Source organism: Nycticebus coucang, chromosome 17, assembly GCF_027406575.1.
Source record: "Nycticebus coucang isolate mNycCou1 chromosome 17, mNycCou1.pri, whole genome shotgun sequence".
Taxonomy (NCBI): Eukaryota; Metazoa; Chordata; class Mammalia; order Primates; family Lorisidae; genus Nycticebus; species Nycticebus coucang.
The window spans coordinates 18,183,507-18,202,549 of NC_069796.1; the positions used below are offsets into that span (position 1 = coordinate 18,183,507).

The 19,043-nt window shown below is 37.3% G+C and overlaps 1 protein-coding gene across 4 annotated transcripts in view; it reads left to right on the forward strand.

The window, feature by feature from the left end:
- DMXL1 (Dmx like 1) overlaps positions 1–19,043 on the forward strand; it is a 193,181-nt gene that overhangs the window by 113,371 nt on the left and 60,767 nt on the right. For all 4 annotated transcript variants that reach the window (XM_053566527.1, XM_053566526.1, XM_053566528.1 and 1 more), the window contains 3 exons: positions 9,350–9,486; positions 13,259–13,344; positions 17,534–17,735. In XM_053566527.1, the coding sequence (XP_053422502.1) occupies positions 9,350–9,486; positions 13,259–13,344; positions 17,534–17,735 (425 nt within the window). The remainder of the gene's footprint in view (positions 1–9,349; positions 9,487–13,258; positions 13,345–17,533; positions 17,736–19,043) is intronic.

The window sequence follows — 19,043 nt, forward strand, 5'->3', positions numbered from 1 at the left end:
CCAGAAGACCACGTGTTGCCCAGATAATATTCAACAATATGTATATACTGCTTTGTTTTTGGTTGTGTTTTGTTTGTTTGTTTTTTGGTTGTTTTATTATTTATTTTGATGTTGTTTTTTAATTTCAACCTTTTCCGTACAGATCTTTTTTCTTTCTCAATTTTTCTAGTTTAATTATAATTTCCAATTGCTGCTTTTTTCAATAACTAGAACTTCATTTTTGCTAGTGTTTCTACCGATATTATTTGGATTTTCACCCAATTTTATCCCGTAAAGTTTTCTGTCTGCTTGTTTTGGTTTGATTTATAGCATTTTTGTCTTTCCTCTCTACTTGGTGAAGGTGGGGTACTGTGTCTGATCATGTTAGCAAAGAGCTGCTGACCTCAAGAGAACCACCCAACTGGGCACCCCAAGAAGGTGGGGTTTTTTTAAGGTTGTGTCAAAGTACCCTACTGTACACCTATATTGCTCTGTCTCCCTCTTTCTGTGCCTCTCTTCTTTTCGTCAATATTCCTTTTACCCACCCCCTCTCCTTTCTCTATTTTTTTTTTCTTTTCACTTGGTCCTCCCTTTCTTTCATCCCTTTCTTGCTCTTCAACCTTCTCACCCTTCTGGTCCTATACCAAAAGGACTCATCTAACCCTTAGTCCACAAGCACGAGAACTTAAACAGCAAAAGGAAGTGAAAGGAAAATTAGGGCAAGGAAACAGATAAAAGAAATCACTCATGAGGAAGAATCAGCAGAAAACTTAGAACCAGTCCAGAACTACCCCGCCAAGGGACCATGAGATAGCTACTGCAGAGGATTCCACCTATAAAGAAATGTTAGGAATGACAGAAAGGGAATTTAGAATACACATGATGAAAACAAGGAAAGAAATGATGGAAACAATGAAGGAAACTGCTAATAAAGTGGAAAATAACCAAAAGGAAATCCAAAAACAGAATCAAATAAGAGATGAATGGTATGAAGAATATAAAAAGGATATAGCGGAGCTGAAGGAACTGAAACAGTCAATTAGGGAACTTAAAGATGCAATGTAAAGTATCAGGTTAGACCATGCAGAAGAAAGAATTTCAGAGGTAGAAGACAAAGTTCTTGAGATACCTCAGATAGTAAAAGAGGCAGAAAAGAAGATAGAGAAAGCAGAACGTTCACTGTCAGAATTATGGGACTTTATGAAGCATTCCAACATACGAGTTATAGGGATCCCAGAAGGGGAAGAAGAATGCCCCAGAGGAATGGAAACCATACTAGAGAATATTATAAAAGAAAATTTCCTAAATATCACCAAAGATTCTGACACACTGCTTTCAGAGGGATATTGGACCCCAGGTCGCCTCAACTCTAACTGAGCTTCTCCAAGACACATTGTGATGAACCTGTCCAAATTCAAGACAAAAGAAAAGATTCTGCAAGCTGCCAGGAGTAAGCGCCAGTTGACCTACAGGGGCAAATCCATCAGAGTGACCGCAGACTTCTCTAATAAAACTTTCCAAGCAAGAAGACAATGGTCATCTACCTTTAATGTACTTAAACAGAACAATTTCCAGCCCAGAATTCTGTACCCTGCTAAGCTAAGCTTAAAAATTGATGGAGAAATCAAATCATTTACGGATATACAAACATTGAGGAAATTCGCCACAAGACCAGCTCTACAGGAAATACTTCAACCTGTTCTGCACACTGACCACCACAATGGTCAGCAGCAAAGTAAGAACTCAGAAATTAAAGGACAGAACCTAACCTCCACACTGATGCAAAAGATAAAACTAAGCAATGGACTCTAACAAAATAAGATGAATAGAATACTACCATACTTATCAATTATCTCAATAAATGTTAAAGGCTTGAATTCCCCACTGAATAGACATAGATTGGCTGACTGGATTAAAAAACACAAGCTATCCATTTGCTGTCTGCAAGAAACACACGGGCTTCAAAAGACAAATTAAAGTTCCGAGTCAAGGGTTGGAAGACAATTTTTCAGGCAAATGGAATTCAGAAGAAAAGAGGAGTTGTGATCTTATTTTCAGATACATGTGGATTTAAAGCAACTAAAGTCAAAAAAGACAAAGATGGTCACTTTATATGGGTCAAGGGAAAAATACCACAAGAAGATGTTTCAATTCTAAATATTTATGCACTCAATTTAAATGCTCCCAGGTTCTTAAAACAGACCTTACTCAGTCTGAGCAATATGATATCTCATAATACCATAATAACAGGGGACTTTAACACTCCTCTTACAGAGCTGGACAGATCCTCTAAACAGAAATTAAACAAAGATATAAGAGATTTAAATGAGACCCTAGAACAACTGTGCTTGATCAACGCATATAGAACACTCCACCCCAAAGATAAAGAATATACATTCTTCTCATCACCCCATGGAACATTCTCCAAAATTGATCATATCCTGGGACACAAAACAAATATCAACAGAATCAAAAGAACTGAAATTTTACCTTGTATCTTCTCAGACCATAAGGCACTAAAGGTGGAACTCAACTCTAACAAAAATCCTCGACCCCACCCAAAGGCATGGAAATTAAACAATCTTCTGTTGAATAACAGATGGGTGCAGGAAGAAATAAAACAGGAAATCATTAACTTCCTTGAGCATAACAACAATGAAGACACAAGCTACCAAAACCTCTGGGATACTGCAAAAGCAGTTTTGAGAGGAAAATTCATCGCTTTAGATGCCTACATTCGAAAAACAGAAAGAGAGCACATCAACAATCTCACAAGAGATCTTATGGAATTGGAAAAAGAAGAACAATCTAAGCCTAAACTCAGTAGAAGAAAAGAAATATCCAAAATCAAATCTGATATCAATGAAATTGAAAACGAAAGAAACATTCAGAAAATTAATGAAACAAGGAGTTGGTTTTTTGAAAAAATAAATAAAATAGATAAACCATTGGCCAGACTAATGAGGAACAGAAAAGTAAAATCTCTAGTAAGCTCAATCAGAAATGATAAAGGGGAAATAACAACTGATCCCACAGAGATACAAGAGATCATCTCTGAATACTACCAGAAACTCTATGCCCAGAAATATGACAATGTGAAGGAAATGGATCAATATTTGGAATCACACCCTCTCCCTAGACTCAGCCAGGAAGAAATAGAGCTCCTGAACAGACCAATTTCAAGCACTGAGATCAAAGAAACAATAAAAAATCTTCCAACCAAAAAATGCCCTGGTCCAGATGGCTTCACACCAGAATTCTATCAAACCTTCAAGGAAGAGCTTATTCCTGTACTGCAGAAATTATTCCAAAAAACTGAGGAAGAAGGAATCTTCCCCAACACATTCTATGAAGCAAACATCACCCTGATACCAAAACCAGGAAAAGACCCAAACAAAAAGGAGAATTTCAGACCAATCTCACTCATGAATATAGATGCAAAAATTCTCAACAAAATCCTAGCCAATAGATTACAGCTTATCATCAAAAAAGTCATTCATCATGATCAAGTAGGCTTCATCCCAGGGATGCAAGGCTGGTTTAACATACGCAAGTCCATAAACGTTATCCACCATATTAAAAGAGGCAAAAATAAAGATCCTCTCAATAGATGCAGAAAAAACATTTGATAAAATCGAGCATCCTTTTCTAATTAGAACACTGAAGAGTATAGGCATAGGTGGCACATTTCTAAAACTGATTGAAGTTATCTGTGACAAACCACAGCTAATATTTTACTGAATGGAGTAAAACTGAAAGCTTTTCCCCTTAGAACTGGAACCAGAGAAGGTTGTCCTCTGTCACCTTTACTATTCAACATAGTGCTGGAAGTTCTAGCCAATACAATTAGGCAAGACAAGGAAATAAAGGGAATCCAAATGGGAGCAGAGGAGGTCAAACTCTCCCTATTCGCTGATGACATGATCTTATACTTAGAGAACCCCAAAGACTCAACCACAAGACTCCTATAATTCATCAAAAAATACAGTAATGTTTCAGGATATAAAATCAATGTCCACAAGTCAGTAGCCTTTGTGTACACCAATAACAGTCAAGATGAGAAGGTAATTAAGGACACAACTATCGTCACCATAGTTTCAGAGAAAATGAAATACCTCGGAATATACCTAACGAAGGAGGTGAAGGACCTCTGTAAAGAAAATTATGAAATCCTCAGAAAGGAAATAGCAGAGGATATTAACAAATGGAAGAGCATACCATGCTCATGGATGGGAAGAATCAACATTGTTAAAATGTCTATACTTCCCAAAGCAATCTACCTATTCAATGCCATTCCTATCAAAATACCAATATCGTACTTTCAAGATTTGGAGAAAATGATTCTGCGTTTTGTATGGAACCGGAAAAAAACCCGTATAGCTAAGGCAGTTCTTAGTAATAAAAATAAAGCTGGGGGCATCAGTATACCAGATTTTAGTCTGTACTGCAAAGCCATAGTGGTCAAGACAGCATGGTACTGGTACAAAAACAGAGAAATAGACACTTGGAATTGAATTGAAAAACAGGAAATGAAACTAACATCTTACAACCACCTGATCCTTGATAAACCAAACAAGAACTTACCTTGGGGGAAAGACTCCCTATTCAATAAATGGTGTTGGGAGAACTGGATGTCTACATGGAAAAGACTGAAACTGGACCCACACCTTTCCCCACTCACAGAAATTGATTCAAGATGGATAAAGGACTTAAATTTAAAGCATGAAACAATAAAAATCCTGAAAGAAAGCATAGGAAAAACACTGGAAGATATTGGCCTGGGGAAAAACTTCATGAAGGAGACTGCCATGGCAATTGCAACAACAACAAAAATAAACAAATGGGACTTCATTAAACTGAAAAGCTTCTGTACAGCTAAGGAGACAATAACCAAAGCAAAGAGACAACCTACACAATGGGAAAGGATATTTGCATATTTTCAATCAGACAAAAGCTTGATAACTAGGATCAATAGAGAACTCAAATTAATCCACATGAAAAAAGCCAACAATCCCATATATCAATGAGAAAGAGACATGAATAGAACCTTCTCTAAACATGACAGACGAATGGCCAACAAACACATGAAAAAATGTTCGTCATCTCTATATATTAGAGAAATGCAAATCAAAACAACCCTGAGGTATCATTTAACCCCAGTAAGAATGGCCCACATCACAAAATCTCAAAACTGCAGATGCTTGCGTGGATGTGGAGAGAAGGGAACACTTTTACACTGCTGGTGGGACTGCAAACTAGTACAACCTTTCTGGAAGGAAGTATGGAGACACCTGAAAGCACTGAAGCTAGACTTCCCATTTGATCCTGCAATCCCATTACTGGGCATCTACCCAGAAGGAAAAAAATCCTTTTATCATAAGGACAGTTGTACTAGACTGTTTATTGCAGCTCAATTTACAATCGCCAAAATGTGGAAACAGCCTAAATGCCCACCAACCCAGGAATGGATTAACAAGCTGTGGTATATGTACACCATGGAATACTATTCAGCCATTAAAAAAAACAGAGACTTTACATCCTTCATATTAACCTGGATGGAAGTGGAAGACGTTATTCTTAGTAAAGCATCACAAGAATGGAGAAGCATGAATCCTATGTACTCAATTTTGATATGAGGACAATTAATGACAATTAAGGTTATGGGGGGTGGAAGCAGGAAGAGGGACGGAGGGAGTGAGGTGGGGCCTTGGTGTGTGTCACACTTTATGGGGGCAAGACATGATTGCAAGAGGGACTTTGCCTAACAATTGCAATCAGTGTAACCTGGCTTATTGTACCTGGCTTATTGTACCCAACAATAAAAAAAATTAAAAAGAAATAAAACATTTTAATTCTCAGATATTTCTAACATTTTAATTACATTATTTAAAAGATTAATTTTACTGTTTAAAACATTTTCCTATATCTTTATAGCTGACAGTAAGAGAGGTTTCAGTGTTTTGACAAATATTTTTAAAGTTCACAGAATATTTGTAAATTTTCCCATTGATTATTAATATTGCTTGTATAGTTTCTGTTTGCCTGGTCATTTTTACAGTCATACATTACTGTGCCAAGGAAGGACTGCCTGGGTCTATATTCTGCTTGTTGTATGATCAGCCAAATTCTTTACATTCTCAACTTCTGGGTGTTCTCTTTATTTCCTTCTATTAATTAACGTCTTATGGTCCTCTGGTGACACCAGTTTCCCAGGCCTCTTAAGCTGTGGCTTTCTCTTTCTTCGATTCTACATGTTTTCAGATATTGAAAGGAGTATTGTTCCTCACTGCCTTTTATAGAGTCATTCATTCATTCATCTCACATTGTTAAGTACTCACATTCATTCATTCAACTCACATTATTAAGTACTTCATTTATCTTAGAATATTTTTATTTCAGCCTCATTTTTTTAAAGATTGTTTTGCTGGATATAGTATTATTGGTTAGCAAGACTTTCTTTAGCTTCTTGTTCCTGGATTTCCTTATTAAATTTCTGGGGACTCCCTAAGCCTCAGTCTGTATCACACCCTCAAGGTAGTTCAGGTATTAGCCTTTCTTAATTGTTTGCTAATGTGATCTCTTGTTTTTGGTAATAGTCCTGGACATGGGATTTTACAAATAGTCCACTCTGACAGTGTATCAAGAAGCCTGCCCTGCTGGCCCTGGTAGAGCTTTAGACTGCAGAAATCTGGTTGTGATAGGAAGAGCCCTTGGCCATACTTCTCATTGTTTTACCCATATTCCATAGATTTTCTTAAGTAAATGCTTCTCCATGTGTTTTATGCATTTGGTCGATTTCTACTGGTTGTTTTTGACAGCTTCGTCTAGTTTGATTGTTGTTTTGGGGGAGAGGATTTATCAAGCTCTTTATGCAGCTGTTCAGACATTGTGTTTCTTGGACTCCCCTAGATCCAAGATTTTACAACTTTTTTGAAACTTCCCACATCTCTTCCATTCTATTCTCACTCGTAACTGATGTACTCACCAAATAAGTCACTGAGAAAAATAGAATCAGTATTCTTTCATCATCCTGTGATAAAGTTATAATCCAGTCTCCCCACACTCCCATCTTAGCCTTCCGTCTGATGGAGTTGGGGGGACCCCTTCCTGCAGCTCTCTTCTTTTTTTTTTTTTTTTGTTGCAGTTCAGCCAGGGCTGGGTTTGAACCCGCCAGCCTCAGTATATGGGGCTGGCGCCTAACCAACTGAGCCACAGGCGCCGGCCCCTGCAGCTCTCTTCTGACTCTCCTCCTCACTCTTCTTCTCTACTCTCTCTCCTATCTTCACATCAGGACGTAAATGCGTCCCAACACTCAGCTTTTCAAAACTATCATACACGTTTTTTTTCTATTACTTTATTGCCCTTTCATATTTACTTGTATAACTTTGGGCCCAATTAAACCACTGAAATGGCTCTTGCTGAAATTCTGGTGGTATCCATGTCAGATGTAACTGACACTTTTTTATCATCTTATCTGACCCCTTAGCATAGTTCAGTACACTTGATCACCTCCTTCCTTGAAATGTTTGTCTCTCCTGTTCTCTTGATGTCAGTCTCTTCTAGTCTGTTTTTGTTTTTAAGCTCACTGTTTATTCCTTCATAGTCTTTTTTTATCCTTCCTCTTCTACTTGACTCTCGAATGTTAGTCTTCTTCAAGATTTGGTCATTTGATATTTGTTTTCTCTAATACCTCCCTTTTTTGCCATAATACTTCTACCTTAGTGAATAGCATCTTCATCTTTATAATTGCTCAGGTCAGAAACCTAGAAATTGTTCTTTTTTTCTCACTTTTCCTTGCTGTCCAAATCTATCAGGAAGTCTGTCAGTGCTTTCTCCAGAACGCGTCTTAATCTGTTATTCCTCCCCAGCTTTGTCACTAACACCTGTGTGTCACTGGTGTCCTCGTGTCAGCTCTTGCTATTTGACTTTTCTCTCAAAAGAGAGTGGGTCAGAACAATATTCTTAACATATGCGCCTCATTAACTGTCCTCAGCCTTGCACTCCTTCACCATAGCCTGCAAGACCCCATCGGAGTTGGTATCTGTTACTCTCTTCAACCTTTCTTTCAACACTTATCCTCATACTTAGCAAGGACTTATTGAACTGGCCCCTGCTACCTACAGTTACAAATGACATGTGTAGGAAGAAGGTTCTCTGTCCCTGAAGAAGCTGTTCACACCTACAAAAATGAGCTTATACCACTTAAAGAAAATGAGTGGAAAGATTGTTTTCAAAAATGGTTTACAAGAATGCAAAAGTTCATAGGACAGTGGTTCTCAACCTTCCTAATGCTGCGGCCCTTTAATACAGTTCCTGTGGGCCGCGACCCACGGGTCAAGAACCACTGTCATAGAGTATGCTGGCAGTTAGTTTGAGAAACTATAGTAATCAAAATGATTTTTTGCATTTCTTAATTTTTGTATATCAAAACTTTTGTCGTGTCTCTTGTATAGCTTGTTCCTTCTGTCCTTTAGATCTCACTTAAAAGCTGCTTTTCAAAGAGGCCTTCTGTGATTATCTTATCTCAATTTTCCTTATTCTCCATTTCAACTCTTTTTTTTTTTAAATGGAGACAAAGTCTCAGTTTGTCACCCTCGGTAGAGTGCTGTGGTGTCACAGCAACCAAACTCTTGGGCTCAAGTGATCCTCTTGCCTCAGCTACCCAAAAAGCTGGGACGACCTACAGGCGCCTGCCACAGCACCTGGTTAGTTTTTAGAGCTAGGATCTTGCTCTGGCTCAGGCTGGTTTTGAACTCCTGAACTCAAGCAATCCACCTGTCTCAGCTTCCCAGAGTACTGGGATTATAGGCATGAGCTTGGCCTAACTTTTTTTTTCCTTATAGCACATAATACAGTTTGCATTTAGTTTTCTGTATTTGCCTATCTTTTCTGCTAAAATGTAAACTCCAGAAGGGTAACGACTATGTCCATCTTAAATGTTCTTATGTATACTTAATTATGTCTTAATATACTTAAATATTCTTTTTTTTTTTTTTTTTTTATTGTTGGGGATTCATTGAGGGTACAATAAGCCAGGTTACACTGATTGCAATTGTTAGGTAAAGTCCCTCTTGCAATCATGTCTCGCCCCCATAAAGTGTGACACACACCAAGGCCCCACCCACCTCCCTCCTTCCCTCTTTCTGTCCCCCCCCACTTAAATATTCTTAAGTATACTTTTTGGCACATAGTGGATAAATCTTTTGTTGACTGGATGAATAAATAATGGAATTGTGTAAAGTGATGTCAAAGGCACAGAATGGTAATATTATATCTGCAAATGGTATAAATTATTACTATTAGATTATGAGTTTGAATATATTAAATCAGATATTTGGATGATAAATCTCATAACTTTTTTTTATTTTAGCCTTTTCTACCCCCTTCCCAAAGTAGAGCAGAATATGATTCAGAAGAGAGTCTGGAAAGTGACAATGATGATGATGATGATGATGTTTTAGCAACAGATTTCCATCTCCAGGAGCATTCTAATTCAAATTCATATAGGTAAGGAATGTTACATTTTAAAAACATCATCATGGTTTATATAAATATTTTAAAAATAATATCTGTGAAATTAAAAGCTTGGTGAATTATAACTCAGATTACTTGGTTGAAATTCTTTATTTAACAATAAATATATAATAATTTCTCAGTTAACTTTTTTTTTATTGTTGAGGATTCACTGAAGGCATAGAGAACCAGGTTACACTCATTGCATTTGTTAGGCAAAGTCCCTCTTGTAATTGTGTCCCACCTCTAAGAGGTGGGCCACACACCGTGACCCCACCACCCCCTTTCCTCTTTCCTTCTCTCCACTCCCACCTTCCCTCATGCCCCACCATGTACTAGGTCATCAGTTGTCCTCATATCAGAATTGTGTACACTGGATTCTTGCTTCTCCATTCTTGTGATGCTTTACTAAGAAGAATGTGTTTCAAGTCCATCCAGGTTAATACAAAAGATGTAAAGTCTCCATCTTTTATAGTTGCTGAATAGTATTCCGTGGTACACATACACCACAGCTTGTTAATCCATTCCTGGGTCTGTGGGCATTTAAGTTGTTTCCATAGTTTGGCAATTGTAAATTGAGGTTCGATAAACAGTCTAGTGCAGATGTCCTTATGATAAAATGAATTTTTTTCTTCTGCGTTGCAAGATCAAATGGGAAGTCTAGTTTGAGTTCTTTGAGAGTTCTCTATACTTCCTTCCAAAAAGGTTGTATTAGTTTTCAGTCCTACCAGCAGTGTAAAAGTGTTCCCTTCTCTCCACATCCATACCAGCATCTGCAGTTTTGAGATTTTGTGATGTGGGCCATTCTCACTGGGGTTAGGTAATGTCTTAGGATGGTTTGATTTTCATTTCTCTAATAATTAGGGGCGATGAGCATTTTTTCATATGTTTCATATGTTTGTTAGCCATTTGTCTATTTGCTTTAGAGAAGGTTCTATTCATCTCTTTTGCCCATTGATATAAGGGATTGTTGGCTTTTTTGGTTGTTGATTAACTCAGTTGACTTCTGATTATGCATGAAGGGACCATATATAATGGTCTCAGAGATCTCACAAATCCTGCTCTCAGATTATGCCTTGCCTTTTGGAGGCATGATCCTTAACATAGACAAGATCCACTGTTTTAGCCTAGAAAACCTATAGTACAATAGAATACTAGTACTATAAGATAACAATAAGTACTCTCTTAAAAAAGCTTTTGCGGGGCGGTGCCTCTGGCTCAGTGAGTAGGGTGCCGGCCCCATATGCCAAGGGTGCTGGGTTCAAACCCAGCCCTGGCCAAACTCCCAACGAAAAATAGCTGGGCGTTATGGCAGGTTCCTGTAGTCCCAGCTACTCGGGAGGCTGAGGCAAGAGAATCGCCTAAATCTAGAAGTTGGAGGTTGCTGTGAACTGTGATGCAATGGCACTCTACCGAGGGTGATAAAATGAGACCCTGTCTCTACAAAAAAAAAAAAAAAAAAGCTTTTGCACTTGATCTTAGCCAAAGATTGAGAAGCGATTAAAAAAGCTTTTGATGTTATAAAAAATCATAAATGTTCAAAATGGTCAACTTTAGCTCCAGTACTACATATTCTTACATTTACGAGTGATGGAATATTATCTTGTCTTTATTGACATGTTTATATATAAGTACACAAAAAGATGCTTAATATCACTAATCATTAGAGAGATGCACATCAAACCCACAATGGGATACCATCTCATACCCATTAGGATGACTATCAAAACCAAACAGGATTAGCAGGGATGAGGAGAAATGAGAGTCTTTGTGTCCTGTGGGTGGGAATGTGAAATGGTGTGGCTACTGTGGAAAACAATATAAAGGTGTCTTAAAAATTATTAAATGTAATTATCAAATGATGTAGCAATTCCACTCTGGGTATATACCCAAAAGAATTGAAAGCAGGGATCTGAACAGATATTTGTACATCTGTGTTCATAGTGACATTATTTACAGTAACCAAAGGGAAGAAACAATCTGAGTGTTGACAGATGAGTAAATAAACAAAATATACTCTTCACACAATGGTATGTCATTCAGCCTTGAGTAGGAAGGAAATCCTGACACATAGTACACCATGAATGAACCCTGAGTACATATGCTGAGTGAAGTCGGTCACAAAAAGGGAAATAGTGATTGATTTCACTTATATGAGGTATCTGGAATAGTCAAGTCCATTGAGACTGAAAGTAGAATAGTGGTTGCTGGGGAGGGGGACGAATGGAGAGTTACTGTTGAATGAGCATACAGTTATAGCTTTGCAAGATGAAGAGCATTTTGGAGCTAGGAGGTAGTTGCATATGTTATCAAACTGTATGCTTAAATAAAATAGGAAGAATGCAGTGGTTTGTGCCTATAATCCTAGTACTTTGAGAGGCCAAGGTAGGAGGATTGCTAGAGGCCAGGAATTGAAGAACAGCCCAAGCCAGAGTGAGACCCTATGTCTACAAAATTAGAAACATTAACTAGGTATAGTGGCACATGCCTATAGCTCCAGATAGGAAGTAAGATGATGCCACTGCACTACAATCCTGATAACAGAGAAAGACCCTGTCTCAAAAAAACAAAAACCAAAAAAGAACAAAATGGCTAAAATGGTAAGTTTTATGTTATGTGTATTTTATCACAGTTAAAAAATAACTGTTTCACTTGAAATAAACGAGAAGCTGAAACACCTTTCTTTACAAACTATATAAAACTTTGAAATTAGAAGTCTCACTTACATTTCTATTTTCTCCATCCGAGTTCTTCTCTACACTATCTACATAAAACCCCCCTTTATTAGATATCCTGTTTGCAAAAAATACAGATATGTATCTGTATCTATATGCTTTTGCTTACAAAAATAATATATATCTGTATCCATATGCATTTGGACTACATAGTGTGGTGTTCTGCAGCTTGCTTTGCAACTTGATTTTTATTTAATTCATACTGGAACGTCTTTTTTTTAATTTATTTATTTTTATTGTTAAATTGTAGCTGTGTACATTAGTGCAATCAAGGGGTACAATGTGCGGGTTTCATATACAATCTGAAATATTCTCATCAAACTGTTCAACGTAGCCTTCATGGCATTTTCTTAGTTACTGTATGCAGGCATTTGTATTCTGCATTTAGTAAGTTTTGCCTGTACCCATTCTAAGATGCACTGTAGATGTGGCCCCACCCATTCCCCTCCCTCCACCAAAACCTCCCCCCCTTCCCCTTCCCCTTCCTTGGCCCTTTCCCCATAGTCTTGTGCTATAGTTGGGTTATAGCCTTCATGCGAAAGCTATAAATTAGCTTCATAGTAGAGCTGAGTACATTGGATACTTTTTCTTCCATTCCTGAGATACTTTGTATACTGGAACATCTTTATTCTTCTTAATGGTTACCCTAATATTCCATAGTTCAAAACTACGTGTTTCCCCGAAAGTAACACAGTGTCTTATATTAAGGTGTGCTCCCAAAGACGCGCTAGGTCTTATTTTCAGGGGACGTCTTATCTTTCCTGTGAGTAGGTCTTATTTTCGGAGGATGTCTTATTTTCGGGGAAACAGGGTAGTTATTCAAATTGATGGACAATTTGGTTATTTCTACTCTTATGCTATTATATATAATGCTTATGTGAATAACTGCATGCAAATATTAATTTGTTTTGGGGAGGAATATCTATCTTCAAAGTAGATCCCTGTTCGTGGAATTATTGGGTCAAAGGGTGGTGTACTCATTTAAGTCCATATATAAATCTTTAATGACTTCATTATTGCTTTATTTTTAGTTGGTCGTTGATGCGATTGGCAATGGTGCAATTGGTGCTCAACAATTTGAAGACTTTCTATCCCTTTGCAGGTCATGATCTTGCAGGTAATAAATATCTTAACGTGAACTATACTTTTGATTTACTGATCATTATTTTATTAAATAGTGGGAAAAACGTTTAGTAACTTTCTCCTTATAGAAAATAGGTTTCTTTTAGTCAAACCAACCATCTGTAAATCTAGCTGTCATACTGTTAGGTGCTTAAGGAAATCAACATCAGAGAAATCAGGACCATTCAACATGATGTGATTGACTATACTGAGATTCTCTTTATAGCTCTAGCTAAGTATTGAGACTAATAATAGTAGCCACATAGAAAACTAAGCAAATGGAAAAACTAGCAATTATAAACACCAAAGGAAGAAAAAGTTCTACGGGAAAGGAAGGGCATGATCATATACCAAGTGATTTGGCTATTAATTGTATTTCCATATATGTAATGAAAACAGTAAAGTATTACACCAATTTAACCAAAAAAAAATTGAGGCTATATTAGAATGATGGAGAAAAGTTTATTCTGAGATTTATTTCTAAAATTGAGAAATCCAGAACTCACTGTAAAAGCATGTTGTTTAGATATGGGAAGGTAAAAAGCAGAACTTGCGTGAGACCGGTTTTGGCACACTGAGTAAGTGGATAGCCACTTCAGCAGTGATTCCAGCGAGAAAGCTGGGAAAGCTTCTGCTCAGCAAGTTTACAAGTTCAAAGTGCCTTTTAAGTGGGCTGAAGAGAGATTTAGGGTGTCTACCTGCTGGGGTTTGAGAAATCAGCAGCCTCCAGTCGTTTCAGAACTGTGACTAACATCTCATACCCCAAAAGACCACGTGTTGCCCAGACAATATTCAACAACATATACAAACTGCTTTGTTTTTGGTTGTGTATTTTTTTTTCTTTTTTTTTTGTTTGGTTGGGTTTTTTTGTTTGTTTATTTTGACGTTGTTGATGTTCTTTTGTTTCTTAATTTCAATCTTTTCCATACAGATCCCTTTTTCTTTCTCAATTTTTCTAGTTTAATTATAATTTCCCATTGCTGCCTTTTTTAATAACTACAACTTCATTTTTCCTAGTGTTTCTACCGCTATCACTTGGTTTTTCACCCAATTTTATCGCCATAAAGTTTTGTTTGCTTGTTTTAGTTTGATTTATAGCATTTTTGTCTTTCCTCTCTACTTGGTGGAGGTGGGGTACTGTGTCTGACCAGGTTAGCAAAGAGCTGCTGACCTCAAGGGAACCACCCAACTGGGCACCCAACCCCCAGAAGGTGGGGTTTTTTAAGGTTGTGTCAAAGTACCCTACTGTACACCTATATTGCCCTGTCTCCCTCTTTCTGTGCCTCTCTTCTTTTTGTCAATATTCCTTATCCCTACCCCCTCTCCTTTCTCTATCTTTCTTTTTTTTCTTATCACTCGGTCCTCCTTTCTTTCATCCCTTTTTTGCTCTTCAACCTTCTCACCTTTCTGGTCCTGTAACCCTTAGTCCACAGGCACAAGAACTTAAAGAGCAAGAGGAAGTGAAAGGAAAATTAGGGCAAGGAAACAGATAAAAGAAATCACTCATGAGGAAGAATCAGCAGAAAACTCCAGGCAACATGAAGAACCAGTCCAGAACAACCCCGCCAAGGGACCATGAGGTAGCTACTGCAGAGGATTCCACCTATACAGAAATGTTAGGAATGACAGAAAGGGAATTTAGAATACACATGTTGAAAACAATGAAAGAAATGATGGAAACAATGAAGGAAACTGCTAATAAAGTGGAAAATAACCAAAAGGAAATCCAAAAACAGAATCAAATCAGAGATGAACGATATGAAGAATATAAAAAGGATATAGCAGAGCTGAAGGAAATGAAACAGTCAATCAGGGAACTTAAAGATGCAATGGAAAGTATCAGCAACAGGTTAGACCATGCAGAAGAAAGAATTTCAGAGGTAGAAGACAAAGTTTTTGAGATAACTCAGATAGTAAAAGAGGCAGAAAAGAAGAGAGAGAAAGCAGAACGTTCACTGTCAGAATTATGGGACTTTATGAAACGTTCCAACATACGAGTTATAGGAATTCCAGAAGGGGAAGAAGAATGCCCCAGAGGAATGGAAGCCATACTAGAGAATATTATAAAAGAAAATTTCCCAAACATCACCAAAGATTCTGACACACTGCTTTCAGAGGGCTATCGGACCCCAGGTCGCCTCAACTCTAACCGAGCTTCTCCAAGACACATTGTGATGAACCTGTCCAAAGTCAAGACAAAAGAAAAGATTCTGCAAGCTGCCAGGAGTAAGCGCCAGTTGACCTACAGGGGCAAATCCATCAGAGTGACCTCAGACTTCTCTAATGAAACTTTCCAAGCAAGAAGACAATGGTCATCTACCTTTAATCTACTTAAACAGAACAATTTTCAGCCCAGAATTCTGTACCCTGCTAAGCTAAGCTTCAAAATTGATGGAGAAATCAAATCATTTACGGATATACAAACATTGAGGAAATTCACCACAACAAGACCAGCTCTACAGGGAATACTTCAACCTGTTCTGCACACTGACCACCACAATGGATCAGCAGCAAAGTAAGAACTCAGAAATCAAAGGACAGAACCTAACCTCCACACTGATGCAAAAGATAAAACTAAGCAATGGACTCTCACCAAATAAGACGAATAGAATACTACCACACTTATCAATTATCTCCATAAATGTTAATGGCTTGAATTCCCCACTGAAGAGACATAGATTGGCTGACTGGATTAAAAAACACAAGCCATCCATTTGCTGTCTGCAAGAAACACACCTGGCTTCAAAAGACAAATTAAAGCTCCGAATCAAGGGTTGGAAGACAATTTTTCAGGCAAATGGAATTCAGAAGAAAAGAGGAGTTGCAATCTTATTTTCAGATACATGTGGATTTAAAGCAACTAAAGTCAAAAAAGACAAAGATGGTCACTTTATATTGGTCAAGGGAAAACTACAACAAGAAGACATTTCAATTCTAAATATCTATGCACCAAATTTAAATGCTCCCAGATTCTTGAAACAGACCTTACTCAGTCTGAGCAATATGATATCTGATAATACCATCATAACAGGGGACTTTAACACACCTCTTACAGAGCTGGACAGATCCTCTAAACAGAAATTAAACAAAGATATAAGAGATTTAAATGAAACCCTAGAACAATTATGCTTGATAGACGCATATAGAACACTCCACCCCAAAGATAAAGAATATACATTCTTCTCATCACCCCATGGAACATTCTCCAAAATTGATCATATCCTGGGACACAAAACAAATATCAACAGAATCAAAAGAATTGAAATTTTACCTTGTATCTTTGCAGACCATAAGGCACTAAAGGTGGAACTCAACTCTAACAAAAATGCTCGACCCCATCCAAAGGCATGGAAATTAAACAATCTTCTGTTGAATAACAGATGGGTGCAGGAAGAAATCAAACAGGAAATCACTAACTTCCTTAAGCATAACAACAATGAAGACACAAGCTACCAAAACCTGTGGGATACTGCAAAAGCAGTTTTGAGAGGAAAATTCATCGCTTTAGATGCCTACATTCGAAAAACAGACAGAGAGCACATCAACAATCTCACAAGAGACCTTATGGAATTGGAAAAAGAAGAACAATCTAAGCCTAAACTCAGTAGAAGAAAAGAAATCTCCAAAATCAAATCAGAGATCAATGAAATTGAAAACAAAAGAATCATTCAGAAAATTAATGAAACAAGGAGTTGGTTTTTTGAAAAAATAAATAAAATAGAAAAAAAAAAAAAAAAAAAAAAAAAGCAGAACTTGCCAGAAGTTGAAAGTAGGATCAGGATTCAAGAGTGTAGAGGGGTAGATCTAGAAAGTGTAGAATTTCATGGCAATTATTTTTTGTTTTCTTTTGCTTTCTGTATAATTCTGATTTTCTAAATATGTGCCATAAGAAATTGAGCTGATACAAAGATTTAAAGCAATTATTTTTCTTCCCACACATTTTATCTTGATCTTCTGGTATGTTTTTCATGTCAAACTAAAGTCAAAAGTAGGAATGTTGAAATGCTTACACAGATTGGTGAGATTTCTTTTTAATCTACGATGCCCACCTCTCCTTCCACACCTCCCCTGCCAAAGTGTGTGTTAGTATCTTATTTCAGTCTTTCTTACAATGGAACGGTAAGTTTTTACTTACCATTTTACTGCAGACGATAAAGTGGGTCAATTATATTTTCCCTTTTTAGAGCTTCCAGTAAGTTCACCTCTTTGTCATGCGGTTCTAAAAACTCTTCAGTGTTGGGAACAAGTTCTTCTTCGAGGACTTGAAATCCATGGGGGGCCACCTCAAAACTATATTGCAAGTCATACCTCTGAAGAGAGTTTGTCTGCAGGTCCCGCAATTCTCCGCCACAAAGCTTTACTGGAACCTACAAACACTCCTTTCAAGTAGGTTTCCCTGTGGATACTGTTTTTAAGGTAGGAGTTTCACTAAATCAGAATGTTGTCAGGTAATCTTCAGAGAAAAAATACTTAAGGCTTATGTTTAATTTGTTGTTGTAGACTCAAATCTGTGTCTTTGTGTAATGCCTATGGTAGTCTAGAAATTAGCACATTATTTTTTCAAAGGTCCAGATGGTAAATATTTTGGGCTTTTCAGATCGTATGTCCCTTTCACAAGTATTCATCCCTGCCATAGTCTAGTAAAAGCAGCTTTACACAATGTGTAGATAAACACGGCTGTCATGGTCCAGTAAACTTAATTTTGAAAATGGGAGGTAGTCTGGATCTGTCCTGAGAGCCTTAGCTGCCTGGCGCTGCTCTAGAGCAGTGCTGTTCAGAATTGCCAGTCAGCAGTTGTTCTACTGTTCGTGAGGAAAGTTTGAATCAAAAGTTAAGTCAGTCAGAACTTAGTAACAATAAATAGGGTCACTAAAGTTGATACAACCTCCACTGCCAAATTTGACTGGCTTAAACAAACAAAAAGAAAGCTTCTGCTAGAAAGAAAGTTTTTCCACAAAAATTTTTTTTTATTTATTATTTGGGATTCATTGAGGGTACATAGAATTAGGTTACACTGATTGCATTTTTTAAGTAAAGACCCTCTTATAATTGTGCCACAAAGAATATTAACTGAACTAAACAATGTATTTAGTGGGTTAGTGTCAGAGTTAATTTACACGTGTGGAAGCTCTCACCTCCTTGCTGATGAGTCAGAGTTAGAGGACGGCTATGTGTCCGTGGGCAGCACTTTGAGTGGCCCCATTCTGCAACTTTTCTAGGAAGCAAACTTTTTTGTTAGATCCCTCGGGCCAAATCCAGCTTCCTATGCTTTTGTATATAACTCCTATTGGATCACAACCATGAATGTCGTTTGCATATAATCTGTGGCTGCTTTACCACTGTAGGTGGAGCAATTCTAACCTGAAAAAAATCCAAAATCTGAAGTACTCCAAAATATAAAACTTTTTGAGTACCAACATAATGCCACAAGTAGAAAATTCCACATACAAGTACTTAACACGAACTTTGTTTCATGCACAAAATTATTAAAAATATATGATCATGTAAAAATATTATATAAGATAAAAAATATTATATAAGATTATATCTTATGCATACACACACATATATAGAGAGAGTGTGTATATGAAACATAAATGAATTTTGTTTTTAGACTTGAGTCCCATCCCCAAGGTATCCTATTAGATATTCCAAAATCTGAAAAAATACAAAATTCAAAATACTTCTAGTCTC